Consider the following 22,954-nt stretch of genomic DNA (forward strand, 5'->3'; position numbering starts at 1 on the left):
TGAAAGTTATTTGAAATAAACATAGCAGAAACAATCCTCAGTAATAATTCTTGTTTATAAATAAAGATTTATATGATTGAACTTACATTTATAAATCAATATTAACAATTACTTTTACACAAACCATAATCACTGTAAAATATCCAACAACTAACAAGTTTATATTTATGCTTCAATATTCAGCACTCAGCTTCATACATGTCAGCAATAATGCTTGTCTACACACAATAAATTTAAGAAAAAGAAGAAGATGGACAGATAGATAGAAATTAAATATATAACCTTGTGGGCTTAGAAAGCTTGAGCAATGACCTTTTCGTAGCTGGTGGACTAACCTCATACCATCACAATTTCTTTCTTCTTATCTATTTACATTTGTATAGCTATAAATATATGCTGTGTGCATTTTTGCATTTACAGTATATGTATACACAAATACTTTATTCTTAGACTCATTCATGAACATACTGATCATCTGCACAGCATAATGAAAACATTTATTTCCTTACATAAAACTCACTTATAATTGTTCACTTGTTCAAAAGTGCAAAAATATTATACAGATTAATATTCTTTTTCTCACTAAAAATCACCTTTTATGCTTTAGTTTTTATAATTTACAAATAAGTTATGAAATATAGTTTATTCACAAATTGAAATTAATTACAGTGTTGTAACAAGGCATTGTTGAGGTTTTGATTTTTTAGCATACTTGAAGTCATTTGTCTTTCAAAACAAAGACATAAATAACAATAACTATTGTTAGTTCTTGTTGGGCTTACTTTTTAAGTATTCATAAAATATGCAATTACAATTCTAAAGCTCATGCGAGTCAAATGGTGTTTGTGTACAGTATTAATCACTGCTGCTCCATCTATTTTTCTGGAAGAGTCTTCTTGAGAACAGTTGACCAGTCTGCTGAGATGACTAAGCTACAACATTTCTGGTAAGTTTATCCCTCTAGAAAAGGCAAAAGAGTAAGAGAGGCAAAAGTGAGGAGGAATAATTGAGATGGTCAGGAGAAATAACCACAAGTGCAATCATGATTTTAATGGCAGTGCCCAGGTCTTCAACCTTTCTTGCCTCATAAACCTGAAAATGTTCGGTTCTTTAAAACATCGATTGTACTCTTCCATTAAATATCAGTTGTGGTGCTCCATTGCTCATGTCTGTCATTTCCTGTTAGCAAAATAACATGAAATAATTAAAACTCACTTTTAAAGTAAGACATTGATATACTTAATAGAAACAGAAATTACAAGCCAATGAAAATATGTTTATTTTTTTGGGGGGGGGCGAGGACAAAATCTTGTCCTGTGATTTACAAAATGAAATTTTATGGCATCTTGTAATGTTTAAGTGACAACCCAGACATATACACACAAATTAGTTCACTCTCTAACCACATGCTCAAGTTTTCCCCCTTTCTTCAACTCTCTTTTGGAAGGAAGTAACATAGAAAAAAGATGGCTAAATGACCAGGTTTTCCCAATATTCAGGCTCCTCTGCCAAGCACATCAACTAAGTGCCAACACATTTTACAGGTTATAGAAGAACATGGGGCTTTTATGTTCTCAGTAAGAAAGATGGTTGTATTAGGTTTGTTTGATTTTGTTTTAACTAGGGTCTAGAAATGTAGCTCAGACTGACGCTGAACTTGTGTAGCTCAAAGCTGCTTCAAACTTGCAATTTTTCTGCCCCAGCCTCCTGAATATTGAGATTCTAGGTGTAAACCATCATGCCTAGCCAGGAAAATTGTTTGTAATAATACTATCACTTATACAGTAAAAAGCAACAATAAAAACTTGGAGTATGTTTTTAAATGTGCTTGGGAAGACATCGATATACAGATGCGAGAAATAAAGCAACATAATAAATTCCAGTTGCAGTTACAGAAAATAGCTAAATAAATTTTAGATGATTTGAATTATATAGTTTTTTTGACAATTTTTCTGCTTCTTTGGTTGATTCTGAGAGAAGGTTTTGTGTAGCCCAGGCTTGTTAGAAACACACTATGTACTTGGGATGGCCTTGACCTTCTGAGTTTTAGAAACCCAGGATGTGCCACTATGCTTGAACTACAAGATGCTCGAGATACTAGGAAAACATTCCACCAACTAGATCACATTCCTAGACCCTGTTTATCAGCTATTAAGCCTTTTATCACACAATGAGAAGTTATGAGATCAGAGGCCCATCCACATTTATCATAGTACATTTTATTATAGTTAGCATATTAGTATTATCTATTATTCAAGATTGACAATTCTATACTTCAACAAGGTGGCTTTCAAAAGGGCAGCAAAAACATATCAAATAAAGCTGTTTTCATAGTCTTCTTCTTACTACCCATTTTTAATCCTGTCTCTGTTAGGGAGACTTCTAAGGATGAACACAGTGAAAGCAGGCCTGAAAACATGGAGCCATTGGCCTGGTGTTAATTTTATAAAAACTGCTTGACAGAGAGTTTAACCACACTCTTAATTTAATTCCTTAAATTATCATTGTAAAATTTAATGAAGCATATTTTCTTATTTATACTGCTAGCAAAGAAAGAAAATTTCTTAATAAGTACATAGAAATAAGAATCTCACCTGCCATTTTCTTCCCCTAAAAAGAATTCAAATTTTAAAAAATGCCTAAAACCAATAAAACTAAATTATTAATCTTGTTGTAAGATTATAAGAAAAATGTTTTCTAAAATCTTATATATTCAAATAATTTTCTTAAGTACACTCAGTCAAACACAGACACAGTAAAATTACTGATAGAAAATAATAGTGAAAGTTAGTTTTAAATGGATGAGTCTCATCATTTTATTTGCAAATTGGCATTTCCAATATAATAAGACCATACCTCTAATCTGGGCAAAGAACAGACTTAGATGTTTATAAATAAATGTACTTCCTTCAAAGAGGCTGCAAATTTAAATTTCTGCATTTATAGTTACTATTCTTGTCCAAACCAAGAGCCCTGAATATTTATTGTTCACAACTGGAAATATATGCAATAAATTGAAAATGTAGTATATCAGACAATTTTACCAAAGTAACGCACCATACAGACATTTTACTATATTAATATTAAACTTTGGCTATCTGTTCATGCAATTTTGGCATGACAGAAATATATAGTTTGTCTTTATCCAGACTCATCTATTATGAAAAGCAAAATTCTAATCTGTGAATGATGATACTGAGTCAGAATTGTGATGCAGCAGAGTATAAAGGGAATTATGAATCATCCAAGCAGAACTGTGTTTGGATGCTTAGAGGCAGGCTGAATATTTAAAATACACAACCAACTTTGAAGCTATGAGATTCTGCCATGTAGGCTTATGTCTGCTCCTCAGAGTAGTCCTTCTGAAAGTGATACTTTGAGGAACATACAACATCAGTGAAGACTGATATGCTGACATCATGGCTTTCTACTAAAGGCAGTGCGTCCTGTAACAACATTACAACATGGTAACTCCCTAGAAGTCAGCATACCTTGTAGGTAACTCTGGAGTTGGAGGCACCACCGGGCAGCTGGGCAAGTCGGTTATTTCAATAGCCCTCAATCTCTAATGTAAATATAACAATTATACAATAAATATTGAACAAATATATGCAAAGAAAATCTAAAAAACACTAGCATAAAAACAGAACAAAATGGAACTGCTATCACAACTTGCAAAAATGCAACAATTTAATGACCTGCTTTAAAACTAGTAAGTCCTTTGATTTATAATGTCAATTCTTTTACTTTGAATGACATGTAAAAATCTGCCCACAATTACTTCATTTGGACAGTTAATGAGAATCCCTTCTCCTAATGTATAGATAATATACAAAAAAAGAAAAATGAAGTACAAAATAAATATTAACTTAAAATAACATTATAAAGAAATATGCACAACTCAGTACGATTTTTTGTGCTATAATCTTACAATTTTCTTTTCAAGGAATAATCAAAATATAATTTGCTCACTATCTTAGTGAGTTGATTTTACAGATGTTTATTTTTCTCAGTAGGTGAAATAATAGAAACTGAATTTAGAAATGTGTACCAAATGTAAAAGGAGCACACACATTTTTTTCTGCACTATTTGCTCCACAATGCAACTAATATAACTTTCTATTAAAATAAGTTTCATGAAGTAATTATTCAAGCAGCATTGTGTAAAATAGAGCCAAAGCTATCCAAATATGCATGAAGTTTAGATGAGAATTCAACGAAGCTTTATATGGATTGTAATATCTGCATTTATAGACAAGGCTTTTTGTTGCCTTACTAAAGAGCCTCTTTTATGCTTGAGGATCCAATTTACATAATCAAATGCACCAACTTATAAGCACAAAGGATGTACTGGAAAAGAGAATTCATGTGATTTCTAAAGCTGGCATTATTGAGTGGAGGCTGTATTTAGCTTATGTTTTTCCTCAATGTAATACATAAAAATCCATATTTATAAGGTGTTTAATATTTTATAAAATGCTATTTTAGGAGCTATGTTTTCAAATAGACAAAGGCTATGAAATTCTGCTAAAATGTTCGTACTTATGAATTGCAGAAAAAACTAATTAAAAACTCTGTTTTTAATCTAATAAGGTCAAACTTAGAAAATGTGATTTCCCAAATTGCCATCTAAAGTTGCGTTGATTCACTTGGAAATTGTAGGGTTTATCGCATGGTAGCAGTGTGAGGCAAGATGAAAAAACTCACTTTCTCAGCCATTTCATGAGAGTGATGAAGGGAATGTTCCCTTTCTGAGAACATCCTCCTTTGCTCATAACTGGCTAGACGACAAGTGAGCCAGGAAGAGATAGTGCAGCCACCAATGCCAATACATGCCAAAGACATGGAAGCAATATGCAGTGGGTACAGGAATGAGGTCTTTTTTGTGACTGCCCGAAGAAACTGAAAATTCAGGATGCCTCCAATGAGTCCACAGATACAGCAGGCTGAAAAGAGTATCATCTGAGAAGAAGAAGAAAGAGGGTGTTAAAATTGATAAGGCTGAGATATTCAGAACATAGAGTCTCAAGATACTGCAGGCCAAGAATGGTAAACCTATGATGAAGAGAGTGTGTTTTCTTTGCTTGTAAGAAGGTAGGACAGGTGTGCTCATTAGTGGAGACTACACTCAATTTGACTCACTGCTGAGGAAGCACATCATAGAACTTCCAAAATGGAACAAATAACATATGTTATGAAACTGAAGGAAACAAAATTTAGCTTTTGGCTAGATTCAGATGAAAATAATACCCATCTCCTATATGCCTGGTGTTGTGTGAGGAACAGACACCATCCCCTGTGTGGTCCCTCTCAGAGGTTCTTTGCAAGAAGCACTAATACAGTTCAGAAGAATGAATGGCAATCAGGTCAGATTCTCCAACTTAAATTCAGTTTCATTCTGTTATCTATACCTTTGTACCTAGGTGAACTTTGGGAATTTAGCTCAATCTACTTTTTTTCCTCATTATTTTCTTATGTATTTCCCCTAATGGGCATTGTAGGGACTTTCTGTAACCCAGCCCAGCATCATTCAAATCTTTTTTTGTTGCTCTCTGGCACCACAGTGAACTATTACAGTGTATTTGATTGTTTTGAGTGTGGCTTTTACTGTTGATCTTACTATTGGCTTAACATGGGTCTCTTTTCATAGAGATACGATGTTAATTCATCCTAAAGAGGATCCTTGGCAGCAGTAAGTAATGCCCTTTCTGTGTAGTAAATATTCTCTGAATACATACTAAATTTAACTGACTATATAAAGAGTTTCAAAATAACATTATTTGCTTTGGGCAACTGGTCTAAGTTACCTTACAGGATTTAATAGACCTTTTGTAGGGTGATACTAATTTATTACTTTTTCATATTTCTGTTTTCTGGAACACAGTAGCCAATTACACTCCTTGGGACAAAACATGAGACAGAGGCAAGCACTGTACAACACTAATTAACCCCCAACATACCTGCCCATTGGTACACCACACACATTTCACTTCAAGGACATTTATAGTTTCCTGGAAATAATTTTGCTTTTCCGTTGGACCCCTAATAGAAAAAAGGGTCATAGCTTTTCAGAACGTCTTCCTGAACATTATTAATCTCATCTGTTGTGTTAATTCTTTAGGACAAACAGTTTTATAACTTAATTTAGTGTTTATTTTTACATTATAAGATATTGTTTGCTGTCAACAGTTGAGTTCAACAAGTATTTTTTGAGTACCTAGTATCTACTGGTACTAAGTTAGAATGCATTTGGCATCATGAGGAATTGTGTTTTAATACCCTTGAGTGCAATGAGCTTTAAAATATAATCATGACATGGTCAATATTTGTAGTTAGAATTTTGGTTTCTTTAAAAACACAGCAATATTATAACAATATGTTTTTATTTTAATCTCAGGTGTGAGACTATGGAGTTGCTTCAGGGCAGCTGACTGTGATTTGCCCCATGCTCTAGCAGAGGCATGGTTTTGCCAGCTGCAGATAGTTTCTGTGTATGTGTGACATTTGGAATTCTGGGGACTATTCAGAGGGTATATAAATCCTAGTGCCCTGAGAAGCAGATTGTTGGTTAGTTGCTATTGGTTCCGGTTTTTTAAAACATAATGCTCAAGGGAAGAAGAGGAGGAGGAGGAAGAGGAGGAGGAGGAGGAGGAGGAGGAGGAGGAGGAGGAGAAGGACAAGGAGGAGAATAATGAGGAGGAGGAATAAATCAGATTTCCTGATGTTGAAGAGCAATTTTTCCTGAAGGAACTCAACTCAACTTGCTCCTAAATCAGCAGAAAATAGTCTAATGATAACATCATCCTCTTTACTATCTATCATTTTTTCCTCCTGTCTAGTGTTATGTTGTTGAAATTATAGAAGAAAAAAGAACCCACAAAGTAGTAAAAATCAGGCTACAAATATTAAATGGGGGTGGGGTTGATTTAGGAGTAGAGGGAGGAAAATTTTATCCAAGTAGTACTGGTAGCAATTTCCTTGAATGAAGTTCCAGGAAAGGGCCAGACAATGCATGCATAAAGGAAAACCAATTAAAGCTCGACAGGCGAAGTTCTTTACTAGTACAGTCTTTTGTTTTATTTCTCTAATTTCATTCTTCCTTACTTATTGTGCTTATGTCAGGGCTTATCATCAGAGCTGAAAACCTGATGATGGAGCAAAAAAATTTTGTATATGTGATTGAATATAATGTTGAAAATTGACTACAAAAGTCACAAAATTATCCCATATAGTAGCAAATATATTTCAAAATTTAAGTTGAATTAACCAGTTACATTCTATTTTAAATGCTACTCATTTGCTGTGTTGTTTCTTGAGTATATGTTTTGGTGTTTACTCATTAACAGACAATACTAAATGATTATACATTCTTGCCTTCAACTAGTGATTGAATTTTATTATAAAAGTAGGTGAAATATTTATTTTTACCTAAACATGTATGTCTCTGCTAATGTTATTCTCAATGTCTGTAATAGTAAATGATACTCCATTGGTATGTGTTGGTAGAATATTATCAGCTATGAATTAAAATATTAGAATTAGCATCCAGGTTCTTAATCATATAATATTTAAATACCATTACACAAGAGATTCTAGACTGATGAGGCATCAGTAAAAAAGACATGTTGTAAAACATTTACTGTTCAGCATAAAATCCTTGGGGCTACATGTCACTTATGAGCTTCAGAAAATACAGAAATATAATGTATGGTCTAATGGTAACTACATCTACCATTTACACAGTAGTTTCAAAATTTTACCTTTATAACTTAAAAGGGAATTAGAAAAACAGTGAAGACACACAGTGCCTTAAAAATTAACTGATACCCCTTCCTTCTCCAAGTCCCTTCCATTTATTTTTTTGTCTTCTTCTCTCAATAAGCTGTTCCAATACAACTATAACAAGTATTGATAGTTAAAAGGTATAGAAATAATAAAGGCCATACCTACAGAGTGATGGAAGAATCATAGATGCCAACTACAAATACAAACATATTTTCCCAAAGGTCTTTTTCTTTCAAATGTTTAACAATTATATTACACATGATTGTCACAGTGAAGGCTTTATCTGCCTTTCTTCAACAGAGATCATCACAAAGAGATATTTGAGAAAGATGAAAGATGAGGATGACTGAGAGGGCCCCCATTTACTGCTCTGCTCCTGTGCCTGACTTATAAGAAACCTTTTCCTGAGCTCGAAGAACATTCTTCAGGGTCTTGGTGTAATTAAATTTACTAATGTGTGAAGGATTATGATCTTTTCTATAGTACTCAGGAAAATAAACCATGTCTCTTCCATTTTTTTCTTTTTAAAAGATTTATTATTATTATTTATCATTTAAAATTTATTCATTTTGTATCTCAGTTATAGCCCCCTCCCTCATCTCCTTCCAGTCCCAGCCTCCCTCTTTCTTCCTCCCCTATCCCTCTTCCCTAGTCCACTGATAGGGGAAGTCCTCCTCCGCTACTGTCTGACCCTAGCCTATCAGGTCCCATAAGGACTACCTGTATCCTCTTCCTCTGTGGACTGGCTAGGTTGCCCCACCAGGGAGAAGTGATCAAGGAGCAGGCAACCAAGTTTATGTCAGAGACTGTCTGTTCTCCCCTTACAAGGAACCTGCATGGAGACTGAGCTGTCCATGGGCTACATCAGAGCCAGGGTGTCCAAGTCTTTATGCATGCATCAGTCTCTGCAGCCTCTCCCTGGGCCCAGCTTTTTTTTTTTTTTTTTTTTTTTTTTTTTTGGCTTTTATGGCTTTTTGGCTTTTTTGGTCTCCATGTATGGCTCCTGTCCCCTCCATGTCCTTTTATATCTCCCTTCTTCCATAAGACTCCCTGTGCACTGCCCAAAGTTTGGCTGTGAGTCTCTGCAACTGCTTCGATATCCTGCTGGGTGGAGTCTTTTCCTCTTCCATTTTTCAACTCTCATGAAATGTCAAGAAGTCAAGGGGAGTCTACATTTTAGCAAGAAGGGCTCCCATCCAGCTTATATCAGAGTTAACAGGGAGCATGCTGTCTATTCCAAAATCCTGCGATAGCACAATAAAACATCTGAAAAAGATTAAATGTGTACATACAATAATAAAAATGAATTAAATAAATCTTAAAGAACTAAATGTACCCATAGCACCACATCTGTCTTGGTACTTTGCAAAATTAGCTTCCCAGTTTAAAAAAAAAAAAAACAATAATCCTTAGGCCCAGATCTATATTTAACTGGTTTAATTTCTCACAGAGTAGGTTTTACCTTTATTTGCTCCCTGAAGGACCCAGGGGATTGCTTCAGAGTCTCTAAGTGAAAAACTGTATAGACTCCCTTTATAACAAACATTAAAGTTTGAATATTCATGTATTTAAAGAGTGTAGCAGAGCTTTTCAAGGACTTTGGTGTTTTTCCTTATCTCTAATATTCTTGATAGGTTTCTTTAAAGCAATAAGGTCAGGATTAGCTTCTTAGTTTCCCTTTAATTCTAAATTAGCAGCATTAAGTAGACATAAGTTCCTAGACATCATTTCTATTTTGAATGATTGGATCTCAAACCCTTCAATGTAATATAAAACCAAGGCAAAAACTTACAATAAGTCCTGATTTTTTTTTGGCACACAGTATTCCACATATGCCACAAAGAAGAAACTGCAAAAGAAAGAAAGAAAGAAGTATTGCATTAAAATTAATATAAAGAAGAGAATCCTAGGTTTTTAACTTGTTATAATCCATTCTTGACATTTGCTCCTAAGGAGCTTACATGTTTTCAGATTCCCATCAAAACCAAAACCAAAACCAAAACCAAAACCAAAACAAAAACAAAAACAAAACAAAACTAAACAAAAAACCCCACAAAACCAAACCTTGTTGTAGGATATCAAAGGCTAAAATATTTTTTTGGAAAAGGTAATTGTGAGACTTAAGTAAAACTTAAACCAGCTTATCAGTAGGAAATACGTGAAGCAAAGGAACTAGAATTTTGCTACTCTTGTTTCATTTTACCGTTATTTTCTTTTCAATTTTCTCAGAGACAAATGTGTTATAGTACATTCATTAACAGTAAGCACTTAGAAATCAATATATTATTTTATGAATAAGGAAGATAACCAAGATAAAAAGATAAGACAACAAAGAAGGAGATCATCTTCCATATAGGCATTATTCTATGTCTCATTTTGAGACAACGACTACATCATTATGACAGAAAGATTGTCTCTGTGAACATTCCAAAGAACCCAGACAAATCAAGCTTCTGATAGCATATGATTTCATATAAGTAAAAAATGGGTCACAGAGCTGCTTTGCCAAACCATTATCCACCCATGATAAAAATACTTTGTATTGTAAAATAGTCAAGAGTTTAATTTGGATAGAAATATTTGGTTGTTTGAATGCAAATTTGTTCATACTTGACTTGGCCTAACCATGTAGTTAAAATAATTAATTCATTAATAAATAATAAGAAAACTGATGGCTTTCAAATTTGCTAAAAGAAAAACCTGCTTTCATTTGATTTAAAAATTTTTTAAATGCAGAGTAAGTTTTATTGGCCTCTATTCTTTTGTTTTTATCTTATGACAGTAAGATGAGACAGTGAGTAAGGTTCTTGCCACAATACCTGACAACCTGAGTTCAATTTCTCTGACTTACATAGTAGAAGGAAAGAACAAACTCCTGCAGATTGTTATCTGATAGCCACATGTATAAACACACACACATACATACACATGCAGACACACACACATAAAGACACTCACACACTCATAACAATTTAAATAAATGTAATAAAATTTCAAATCATAGCGAACAACTAGTTTCAAGTAAGTATTTTGTATCTAGATACATTTTTAAAAATACATACCAAACATCCTAAGACTTCTCTGAGATAATATGCATGTGAGGAATATATTGAAAAAACAATGGGTAAGTGAAGTTGCTGTGAAGGAACTCTCCCATCAGAAAGCATGAGAGTTCCTTCAAACTAACAGACCGCGTAACATGTAGCAAGAGAAGTTAGTGAACACAGGACACAGAAGAACTTGGCAAATATCTTATACAACCTTTCAAATTATTGGGGAAATGATAATGGTCATTTATTTAATCAAAAAAGTTAGATGATCTTTCCAAGCATCATATAAAAAATTAACATGGAGTACTTTGAGTATTTATATGTACAAATTTTTGCAAATGTATAGAAGACAACTTAATATATTTGCATAAATTCAGAGGAGTAAGAAATATTTTCTAAGTATAGAACCAATGTCATGAACCAAAACATACCTTGGCATTTTGTGAAATCTTTTCTAGTGTTTCACTTCCATGGGCTTCAAGGCTGTGCTCAAGCAATTCCAGCTTGGACAAATTATCTCCTTTTTACTTCCTCAAGCTTCAGATTAAAAACTAATCATGGACTCATTTTAAGTTTCACTAATATGTTATTCAACCTGGAAATCAACTCACCCCAAATTCATTCTTGAAATAATTTGGTAGTAGCACAGTTTTGTGTTCATTGGCTTGTGTTAAAACCTATCTATACAGACATTATTTATTTACAACAAAGCTCAAAGGACCTGAACAGCGTAAACAGCATTCTCCACTTTAGCCACTTGGTTGGGGCATCTAGATGTAGGAAATTGCTTCTTCCCATTGTATCACTTCACTGGGATAGAGCTTAGAACTTGGGGAGGGAGAATGTATAGTATGAGAGATGTTAGGTAACATTTTTCTATTGACTTTGCGTTGAGTATTTTTAAAAAACCTTCTGTAAGTTATTTTAGTTAGGGTAACATAATGGAAATCTAAAGCACAACTGAAGAAATCTTGACTTAAACTTAGCCTTCATAATTTATGGAGAAGAACATCCCTCCAACAAAGTAACAAACCCTTGATTCTAGTGTCTATCTTTATTTACAGAAAGCCATGGTACTGGAAGAATATTTCACAAATGATCTATTCTAGTTAGTCTTGGTAGTGTTCAGATAAAGGTCTAGGGAAGTAGAAGCCCAGGAAAAATATATTACTAATCTTACTAACAATCACACATGGAAGTTACCCATCACACATTCAGTTGAAGTCTTCATTAAGTGTCTGTTAATTTGCTTATAATTGCCTTTATTATGTTTAGGTATGTGCCTTGTATCCCTGATCAATGTGATCCACCATATAAACAGACTGAAAAAAAATGATAATCTCCTTAGATGCTGAAAAAGCATCTGACAAAATCCAACATCCATTCATGTTTAAAGCCTTGGAGAGATCAAAGATATAAGGCACATACCTGAACATAGTGAAGGCAATATACAGCAAGCCTATAGCCAACATCAAACTAAATGGAGAGAAACTTAAATGAATCCCACTGAAATCAGGGACAAGGTAAGGCTGCCCACTCTCTCCATATTTCTTCAATATAGTTCTTGAAGTCCTAGCTAGAGTAATAAGACAATTAAAGGAGATCAAGGGGATACAAATTGGAAAGGAAGAAGTTAAAGTATCACTATTTGCAGATGATATGATAGTATACCTGAGTGACCCCCAAAATTCTATCAGGGAACTCCTTCAGCTGATAAACAACTACATTAAAGTGGCTGGATACAAAATTAACTAAAAAAAAAAAATCAGAAGCCCTACTGTATACAAAAGACAAAAGGGCTGAGAAAGAAATTAGGGAAACAATACCCGTCACAATAGCCACAAAAGACATAAAGTACCTTGGTGTGACCCTAACCAAGAAAGTCAATGATTTGTATGAAATAAAATTTAAGTCTCTGAAGAAAGAATTAGAAGAAGATATGAGAAGATGGAAAGATCTCCCATGCTCATGGCTTGGCAGGATGAACATAGTAAAAATGGCCATCTTATCAAAAGCAATCTACAGATTCAATGCAATTCCCATCAAATTACCAACACAATTCTTTACAGACCTGGAAAGAAAAATTCTCAACTTCATATGGAATAACAAGAAACCCAGAATTGCTAAAACAATCCTATATAATAAAAGAGATTCTGGAAGTATCTCCATCCCTGATCTCAAGCTGTACTATAGAGGAACAATACTAAAAACTGCATGGTACTGGCATAGAAACAGACTGGTGAATCAATGAAACCAAATAGAAGACCCAGAAATAAACCCACACACTTATGGACACCCGATTTTTGACAAAGATGCCAAAACCATTCAATGGAAAAAAGATAGCATCTTCAATAAATGGTGATGGTCTAACTGGATATCTACATGCAGAAAAATGCAAATAGATCCATACTTATAACTCTGCACAAAACTAAAGCCCAAGTAGATCAAAGACCTCAATATAGAACCAGACCCATTAAACTGGTTAGAAGAAAAAGTGGAGAGCCCCTGAGAGACTCTACCTAGCAGTGTATCAAAACAGATACTAAGACTCATAACCAAACCTTCGGCAGAGTGCAGGGAAACATATGAAAAAAGGAGGAGTTTGTATGATGTGGAAAGGATAGGAGCTCCACAAGGACCAAATATATCTGGGCACAGGGGTCTTTTCTGAGACTGACACTCAACCAAGGACCATGTATGGATATAACCTAGAACCTCTGCGTGGATGAAGCCCGTGGTAGCTTAGTAACCAACTGGTTTCCCATAGTAAGGGGAACAGGGACTATTTCTGACAGGAACTCAATGGCAGGCTCTTTGACCTTCCCACCCCCAAAGGGAGGAGCAGTCCTGCTAGGCCACAGAGAAGGACTTTGTAGCCAGTTCTGAAGATACTTGATAAAACAAGATCAGATGAAAGGGGAGGAAGTCCTCCCCAATCAGTGGACTTGGAAAGGGGCAGGGAGGAGATGAGGGAGGGAGGGAGAGTTTGGGAAGGAATGAGGGAGCAGATACAGCTGGGATACAGAGTTAATAAAATGTAACTAATAATAAAATAAAAGAAGAAGAAAAAGTGGGGAAGAGCCTAGAACTCATTGGCACAGGAGATAACTTCCTGAACAGAATACCAACAGCACAGGCTCTAAGAGCAACAATCAATAAATGGGACCTCATGAAACTGAAAAGCTTCTGTAAAACAAAGGACACTGTCATTGAAACAAAACAACTGCCTAGACATTGGGAAAGAGTTTTTATCAACCCTATATCTGACAGAGGGCTAATATCCAGAATATATAAAGAACTAAAGAAGTTAAACAGCAACAAATCAAGTAATCCAATTTAAAAATGGATACAGAGCTAAACAGAGAATTCTCAAGAGGAATATCGACTGGGAGAGAAACACTTAAAGAAATGTTCAAAGTCCTTAGCCATCAGGGAGATGTAAATCAAGATGACCCTGAGATTTCACCTTACACTCATCAGAATGGCTAAGATGAATAACTCAAGTGACAACACATGCTGGAGAGGATGTGGAGAAAGGGGAATCCTCCTACACTGCTGATGGGAATGTAAACTTGTACAACCACTTTGGAAGTCAATCTGGTCTTTTCTCAGAAAATTAGGAATAGCGCTTCCTCAAGATCCAGCTATACCACTCCTAGGCATATATCCAAAATATGCTCAAGTACACAACAAGGACACTTGCTTAACCATGTTTGTAGCAGCTTTATTTGTAATAGCCAGAAGTTGGAAACAGCCCAGATGCCCCTCAGTTGAGGAAGAGATACAGAAATTGTGATACATCTACAAATGGAATATTACCCAGCGATAAAAAACAAGGAAATCATGAAATTTGCTGGCAAATGGTGGGAACTGAAAACGATCATCCTGGGTGAGGTATCCCAGAAGCAGAAAGACACACAGGGTATATGATTACCCATAAGTGGGTACTAGACATATAATATAGGACAAACATACTAAAATATGTACACCTACGGAAGCTAATCAGGAAGGGGGACTCTGGTTAAGAGGTTCAATTTCCATTCAGAAAGGCAAAGAGGATGGATATTGGAGGAGGGAGAAAACAGGGAACAGGACAGGAGCCTACCATAGAGGACCTCTGAAAGGCTCTACCCTGCAGGGTATCAAGGCAGATGTTGAGACTCATGGCTAAACTTTTCGCAGAGTACAGAGAATCTTATGAAAGAAGTGGGAGATAGTAAGACCTGGAGAGAACAGGAGCTCCACAGCGACAGATCCTAAAAGTTTAGGCACAGGGGTCTTTTCTGAAACTGATACTCCAGCCAAGGACTACTCATGGAGATGGTCTGGAACCCTTGCACAGAAGTAGCCGATGGCAGTTCAGTATCCAAGTGGCCTCCACAGTAATGGGGATAGGGACTGTCTCTGACATGAAGTGATTGTCCTGCTCTTTGATCACCTCCCCCTGAGGAGAGAGTAGCCTTACCAGGGCACAGAAGAGGACAATGCATCCACTCCTGATGAGACCTGATAGACTAGGATCAGAGGGAAGGGGAGGAGGACCTCTTTTTTCAGTGGACTGGGAGAGGGACACTGGTGGGGAAGAGGGAGGGTGGGATTGGAAGCAGAGAAGGGAGGGAGGTACATGGGGGATACAAAGTGAATAAACTGTAATTAATAAAAATAAAAAATAAAGGTTAAAAAAGAAAAAATAATTTGCTTATAATTATATAAGAAAAATTACAACCACTTTGGAAATGAATCTGGCACTTTTTCAATATTAAATTTCTAACCTAAGGAATAGACAATGACATAGTAAAAGAAACTATGTGTGGAGTTTCCAAAGCCGAGTGTGGGCCACTAACATTGGAGAATAATCATAGTACTGGGTTACTATGTGGAACATGAGCCAACCACAGGTCATTAGGAACAGAATTTAAAACTATTGCATCTCAAAGATAATCTTAAGAAGAACAAAATGTCATTCCTCATTAGAATGATTTTTCTCACGCTGACAACTTAAATTAACACATTAAATAATGTACACAATTCTTAATATAAAGATCTTGAATTTTGAGCCAAAGCATCCAGCCAAACTCATATTCAAATATGAGATTTAGAGAATGACATCACATTTGGCCAATGTCATTGTATTAGGTTCAAAAAATAGAGGTGATTAACCAGTCTTGTCTTAAGAAAGCCCATTAAAGTTATTTTTCAATTTTCATTAACTTCTTCAGATAAAAAACTTGCTCTAAAGCTGAGCAGAGGATGTGCTGGTCAAAAAACAAAACAAAACAAAAAACAAAAAAATAAACAATCCCCCCAACAAAACAACAGTAGCCCTACTTTTCTCCCTCACTTTGCTGAAATGCAAACTTAAGTAAATATTTCAATAATCATTATCATATTATCCAATTTCATAAAAACCAGTTAATTTAAAGTAAAGTACAGAAACATCAAGAAAATCACAAAGGTTAAAAGAAGAAACAGCATCTGAACAGCATTAGACTATGTGTCTTCTGAAGTTGGGTTGAAAATTGTGTAAATTAGCCACTGTTGGCTCTTTAAATGCTTATACTATAGGTTAATCTTTTCTTGGTTACAAATGATCACTATGAAGTTCTTAAAAATACTTTAGAGTCTTACACCTAAAATGCACACTACAAAAGTTTTTTCTTGATCTTGTGTTGATATGATTATGATAGTGATCCATAAATCCTGGCTAGACAATGACCCTCCTTTCCTTAATTATTCTTGTAAAAGATATTTGTGTAAAATGTACATAAATTTGAAAAACCTTTCCAAAGTCAGTGGTTCTCAAGATTTGCTGCAGATCAATTAAAAAAATTATTGGAGTTGTATTCCCAATTTTCTGAGAAAGTGTCAGATTGATTTCCAAAGTGGTTGTACAAGTTTGCACTCCCACCAGCAATGGAAGAGGGTTCCCCTTTCTCCATATCCTCTCCAGCATGTGCTGTCACTTGAGTCTTTGAGCTTAGCTGTTCTGATGGGTGTAAGATGAAATCTCAGAGTTGTTTTGATTTGCATTTCCCTGATGATTAAGGATGTTGAACATTTCTTTAAGTGTTTCTCTGTCATTTATTCCTCTGTTGAGAATTCTCTATTTAGCTCTGTACTCCATTTTTAATTGGATTATTTGGTTTGTTGGTGTCTAATTTCTTGAGTTCTCTATATATTCTGGCTAGCCCTCTCTCAGATATAGGGTTGGTGAAGATCTTTTCCCAGTCTGTAGACTGTCATTTTGTTCTGCTGACAGTGTCCTTTGCTTTACAGAAACTTTTCAGTTTCACTAGGCCTTATTTATTAATTATTGATGTTAGAACCTGAGCTGTTGGTGTTCTGTTCAGGAAATTGTCTCCTATGCCAATGAGTTCAAGGCTCTTTCCCACTTTTTCTTTCAACAGATTTAGTGTGTCAGGTTTTATGTTGAGGTCTTTGAGCCACTTGGACTTTAATTTTGTGCAGGGTGATAGATATGTGTCTATTTGTATTTGTCTACATGTGGACTTCCAGTTAGACCATCACCATTTGTAGAAGATGCTATCTTTTTTTCCATTGTATGGTTTTGGTATCTTTGTCAAAAATCAGGTGTCCATAGATCCAGCTATACCACTCCTAGGCAGATGTCCCACCATTCAATAAGGACATTTGCTCAACTATGTTCATGGCAGCTTTATTTGTAATAGCCAGAACCTTGAAACAATCTAGATGTCCCTCAATGAAGGAATGGATACAGAAGTTGTGGTACATCTACACAATGCAACACTAGTCTGCAAGGAAATAATGAAATTTGGAGGCAAATAGATGGAACTAGAAGAGATTATCCTGAGTGAGGTAACCCAGAAACAGAAAGACAGGCATGGAATATATTCACTAATAAGCGGATATTAGCTGTATAATATAGGACAGCCATCTACAGACCTAAAGAAGCTAAACACTATGGAGGACCCTAGAGAGGATGCTTACTTAAATCTCATTTAGAATGGCAAACAGGATAGATACCAGAAGCAGTGGAAGAGAGGAAACAGGATGGGAGTTTACTGTAGAGGGTCCTCTGAAAGGATTCACCCAATAGGGGATCAAAGCAGATGCTGAGACTCAGGGCAAAACTTTGGGCAGAGCACAGGGAGTCTTATGGAGAAAGAGAGGGGTGGGAGTAGAGTGAAATGGACAGGATAGGAGCCTCTCAAGGAGACCAAGAAAACTAAAAGATCTGAGCCCAGGGGGTTCTGCAGAGACTGATACACCAACAGAGAACCATGCAGGAGAGTACCTAGATTCCTTGCACAGATATGGCTGATTGGTACCTCAGCCTCCATGTGGATCTCTGATCAGGGGCTGCTTTTATTGTGAACTTAGTTGACTGCTTTCTGATCACTCACCAACTGATGATGCAGCCTTGCCAAGCTATGGAGGCAGAGGATCCAGGCAGTCCTTATGAGATTTAACAAACTATGGGCAGGTGGCAATAGTGGAGAACTCCCTTTCAGTGGACTTGGGGAAGGAGATGAGAGGAAGAGGGAGAGACAGTAGTACTGCGGAGATGAGGAAGGGAGCTTCAATCGGGCTATATAATGAATAAATTGTGAAGTAAAAAAAAAATTAAAAAAAATTGAGGGGCCAAGATGGCGGCACCGGGAGAACACCGTGTCTGAGAAGTGGGACAACACACTTCTTGCAGCGACCAGCAGACTGAACTCTGGGCCCTAAAACAACAGCGATCAATCGTGTTTCCCAGGTGAGGGGAGGCTCCCACGGCGTGGGAATCGGTCGGGTCCACTCTCGGCTGCCCAGCCAGAACCCGGAAGAGAACCCGGCTAACGCGGGCTTTGGGTCTCCGGGCTGGTGCCGCAGGCCTGCTTGTGCCGATCACTTGCCCAGGCTGATTGGTGGGCACAAGGGTGCCTGAGGCTGAGAGTCCCAGTTGCAAAAAAAAAACCCCACGGGGAAGCAAAGTTGCCAGACTGGTCATGGGTTACCCAGTCTTGCCCTGGAAGGTCTCTCGAACCGCAGGTACCCGCCACCATCACAACTGAGCTCCCGCCGCGCACAGATCACAGCTGTGCAGCTGTGCGCCCAGCTCAAAATCCCTACTCCCTCTTTGGAGGAGGCAGGAGGCATCCAGCAGAATCTGCCACAGACCACATTGTCTGTACCCCAACCCGAGATCGGGGCTGAGAAAAACCAATCCTTTCGGGCACTCCCCAAAATGCCGCCGTCACCCTGCCACAGCAGAGCAGAAGGATAAAGAGGCGCACAGCGGCTTCACAGTGCTGGAACTCCAGTACTGCCAGCCGCTCCTAGCAAACAAACTATAGCTCGGGATCTGGGACTGTGGTCATTCTACACGTCCTGAGATTATCCTGGGTCCAGCGCAATAAGGTCTACCAGCAAGTTCTATCACTGGCGCCCCCTCCCCCCCGACCCCTGGCAGAGAAACGCCGGCTCAGGGCTCAGGATCCGACTGAGAAGCCCCAACCCCTGCTGGCACTCCCCTGAGAGCACCTCCATAAGCTTGCCCAAGCAGAGGAGAAGGTCAGAGGGGAAGGACAGAGAAGCAGCCTGCTAAGGACACAGCACCCTCTCTCCAGCTCACCCAGCGGCCCCTAGCAGAGAAACCCAAGCTCTGAATCTGAGGACACTCAACCCTACCTGGTACTGTCTTGGGATCAGCAAACATAGATTCTAACGCTAGGCTGCTTCTGGCAGAGAGATCTGGGCCCGGGATCTGGGATTGAGTACACTCATCCTAACTCTTTCCCGCGCCACCCAGGGAACAGTCAACATAACCCCTCCTGGCAGAGGGAAAGGACAAAGAGGCAGCACACAGGAAAGGTGGACACCGAGTCCTGTGGCCACAGTGACACAGAGCTGACTGCTAGCCTACCCGTGCACTTCCGCAGCAGGAACAAAACAGAGAGTAGTAAGCAAGGGGAACCCCTGTGCATTCCAACTGGTCCTGCAAGAGAGTGAGTGAGCCTTCTAGGGAGAGATTACCCCAGACCCAGGGCCTCTCCACAGAAGCAACCAGACGAGATCCCTGCCACCCACACCCCTAGTGTGGGCATCATAGGGATTCTTGGGATAACGACCCCAACACTGAAGCTTCTGCCTTGCGGGTCCACCAGGGTAATCCAGGCAAACAATCCCTGGATCTCAGTCAGAACTGCGTAATAGTGGCTTGCAGGCCACTGCAATAGTCAGAGAATACGCACATGCACACTGTGCCCCTAAAAGTGCACACGAATAGCGCCAGCATCACATTCTTTACTTAGGCAAAACTGAAAACACAGTGCACACTCCCAAAGCAGTGAACCTCTCTCATCTTCCTGAAAAAACAGTCCAGAAAACAGAAAGAGAGGATCATAGCCCGAACTACAATCTCGAGGAACAAACAGTGAGGATTATAAATAACCAGATGGCTAGAGGCAGACGTAAGAACACTCCCAACAAAAATCAGGACATAATGACCTCACCAGCAACCCCACAAAACAATGGGCACTTCAATTCACTAGATATACAAGAAAACGACCTCAAAACTGTGTTTCTCCAGCTATTAGAGGCCCATAGAGATGAAATGAACAAAGCCCTCAGAGAAATAACAAAAGAAATCGAGACTAACCAAGAGGAAACAAATCGTGCTCTCAGAGAAATGACCACGAAAATTGAGGCAAACAGAGAAGAAATGCACAAAGCTCTCAAAGAAATGTCCACACAAATGAAGGCAAATTAAAGAAGAAATAAACAAAGCTCTCATAGAAATATAGGCAATTATACCCAAAGAAGTAGAGGCACAATTAATGATACATAGAGAGGAAACAGACAAAAAAAATAGAAGCTATCATTGAAAAGCAGGAGTCCACAATCAAACAGATGAAGGAAATGGTGCAAGACATGAAAACAGAATTAGAATCAATAAAGAAAGCACAAATAGAGAAAAACCAGGAGCTGGAGAACACAGAGAAAAGATCAGGAACTACAAAGGTAAGCATCACCAACAGAATAAAAGAAATGGAAGAAAGAATCTCAGGAGCCGAAGATACACTTGCGGAAATTGACACGTCTCTCAAAGAAAAAATAAAATCAGAAAAGTTCCAAACACAAAACATCCAAGAAATCAAGGATACCATGAAAAGACAAAACCTAAGAATAATAGGAGTAGAAGAAAAAGAAGACATCAGGCTCAAAGGTCCGGAAAATATTTTCAAGAAAATTATAGAAGAAAACTTTCCCAACTTAAAGAAGGAGATGGCCATAAACATACAAGAGGCCTACAGAACACCAAGTAGACTAGACCAGAAAAGAAATTCTTCACGTCACATCATAGTCAAAACACTGAACCTACAAAACAAAGAAAAACTTCTAAAAGCAGCAAGAGAAAAAGGCCAAGTAACATATGAAGGTAGACCTATCAGAATCACACCAGATTTCTCAACAGAAACTATGAAAGCCAGAAGGGCCTGGACAGAAATCATACAGTCCTTAAGGGACCACAGATTCCAACCCAGACTACCATACCCAACAAAACTTTCAATCAACATAGACGGAGAATTCAAGATATTCCAAGACAAAACCAAATTTAAACAATATCTACATAGTAACCCAGCTCTACAGAAGTTACTAGAAGGGAAACTCCAAACCAAAGAAAACAACTACATCTAAGGAAACAGAGGAAATAGATAACTACACAACAAAAAAAAAAAAACAAAAGAAGACAAGCAATGAAACTCAGTGACACCACCAACCCCACATCTAAAGCAAGTAACAATTGTTGGTCACTAGTTTCTATCAACATCAACGGACTCAACTCCCTAATTAAAAGACACAGACTAACAGAATGGTTGCGGAAACAGGATCCATCATTCTGTTGCATCCAAGAAACATACCTATGCAACAAAGATAAACATTACCTCAGAGTAAAGGGCTGGAAAAATGTCTTTCAAGCAAATGGTTCCAGAAAACAAGCGGGAGTAGCCATCCTAATATCTAATAAAATAGACTTAATCAAAAAAGATAAGGACGGCCACTATATTCTCATCAAAGGAAAAATCCACCAAGAGGACATCACAATTTTGAATATCTATGCCCCAAATACTAGAGCACCTACATTTGTAAATGAAACAATATTAAAGCTTAAATCACACATTGATCCTAAAACCCTAATAGTGGGAGACTTCAACACTCCACTCTCACCAAGGGACAGATCAACTAGACAGAAAACAAATAGGGAAATAAAAACACTTACAGAGACCCTAAATCAAATGGACCTAATAGACGTCTACAGATCTTTTCATCCAAACTCAAAAGAGTATACCTTCTTTTCAGCACCTCATGGAACCTTCTCCAAAATAGACCATATAGTTGGTCATAAAGCAAGCCTCAACAGATACAAAAAGATTGAAATAATCCCTTGTATCCTATCTGACCACCATGGACTTAAGCTGGACCTCAACAACAACAGAAATAACAAACAGCCTACACGCACATGGAAACTGAACAACCTGTTACTCAGCGACAGCTGGATTAAGGAAGAAATAAAGAAAGAAATTAAAGACTTCCTAGAATTCAATGAAAATGAAGGCACAACATACCCAAATTTATGGGATGCATTGAAAGCAGTGCTCAAGGGAAAATTTATAGCACTAAGTGCCTGCAAGAAGAAATTCGTAACATCACATACAAACAACTTAATGGCCCAACTGAAAACCCTAGAAAAAAAAGAAGCAGATACACCCAAGAGGAGCAGACGGCTGGAAATAATCAAACTCAGGGCTGAAATCAATCAATTAGAAACAAATAAAACTATTTAAAGAATCAATGAAACAAAAAGCTGGTTCTTTGAGAAAATCAACAAGATAGACAAACCCTTAGCCAAACTAACTAAAAAGCAGAAAGAATCTATCCAAATCAACAAAATCAGAGATGAAAAGGGTGACATAACTACAGACACAGAGGAAATTCAAACAATCATTAGGTCATACTACAAAAGCCTATATGCCACAAAATTTGAAAATCTAAATGAAATGGACAATTTTCTTGATAGATTCCATCTTCCAACATTAAGTCAAGATCAGGTAGAAAGACTGAACAGCCCTATATCCCCCAAGGAAATTGAA

The 22,954-nt window shown here is 37.3% G+C and overlaps 1 protein-coding gene across 4 annotated transcripts in view; it reads right to left on the reverse strand.

Moving 5' to 3' along the window:
- Window positions 1-693: 693 nt before the first annotated feature.
- The window catches only part of Tmem196 (transmembrane protein 196), a 97,900-nt gene continuing 75,639 nt past the window's right edge, over window positions 694-22,954 (reverse strand). For 2 of the 4 annotated variants that reach the window (XM_055607555.1, XM_055607553.1), the window contains exons 2-5: window positions 9,578-9,634; window positions 4,708-4,962; window positions 3,492-3,565; window positions 1,154-1,179 (exon numbers count right to left, since the gene is read on the reverse strand). In XM_055607555.1, the coding sequence (XP_055463530.1) occupies window positions 1,173-1,179; window positions 3,492-3,565; window positions 4,708-4,962; window positions 9,578-9,634 (393 nt within the window). In that variant the 3' untranslated portion in view covers window positions 1,154-1,172. Of the gene's footprint in view, window positions 1,180-3,491; window positions 3,566-4,707; window positions 4,963-9,577; window positions 9,635-22,954 lie in introns of all 4 variants that reach the window. The other 2 variants (XM_055607557.1, XM_055607554.1) reach the window with 1 other exon arrangement.

The sequence above is a fragment of the Psammomys obesus genome, unplaced genomic scaffold, assembly GCF_907164565.1.
Source record: "Psammomys obesus unplaced genomic scaffold, mPsaObe1.curated_primary_1811, whole genome shotgun sequence".
Taxonomy (NCBI): Eukaryota; Metazoa; Chordata; class Mammalia; order Rodentia; family Muridae; genus Psammomys; species Psammomys obesus.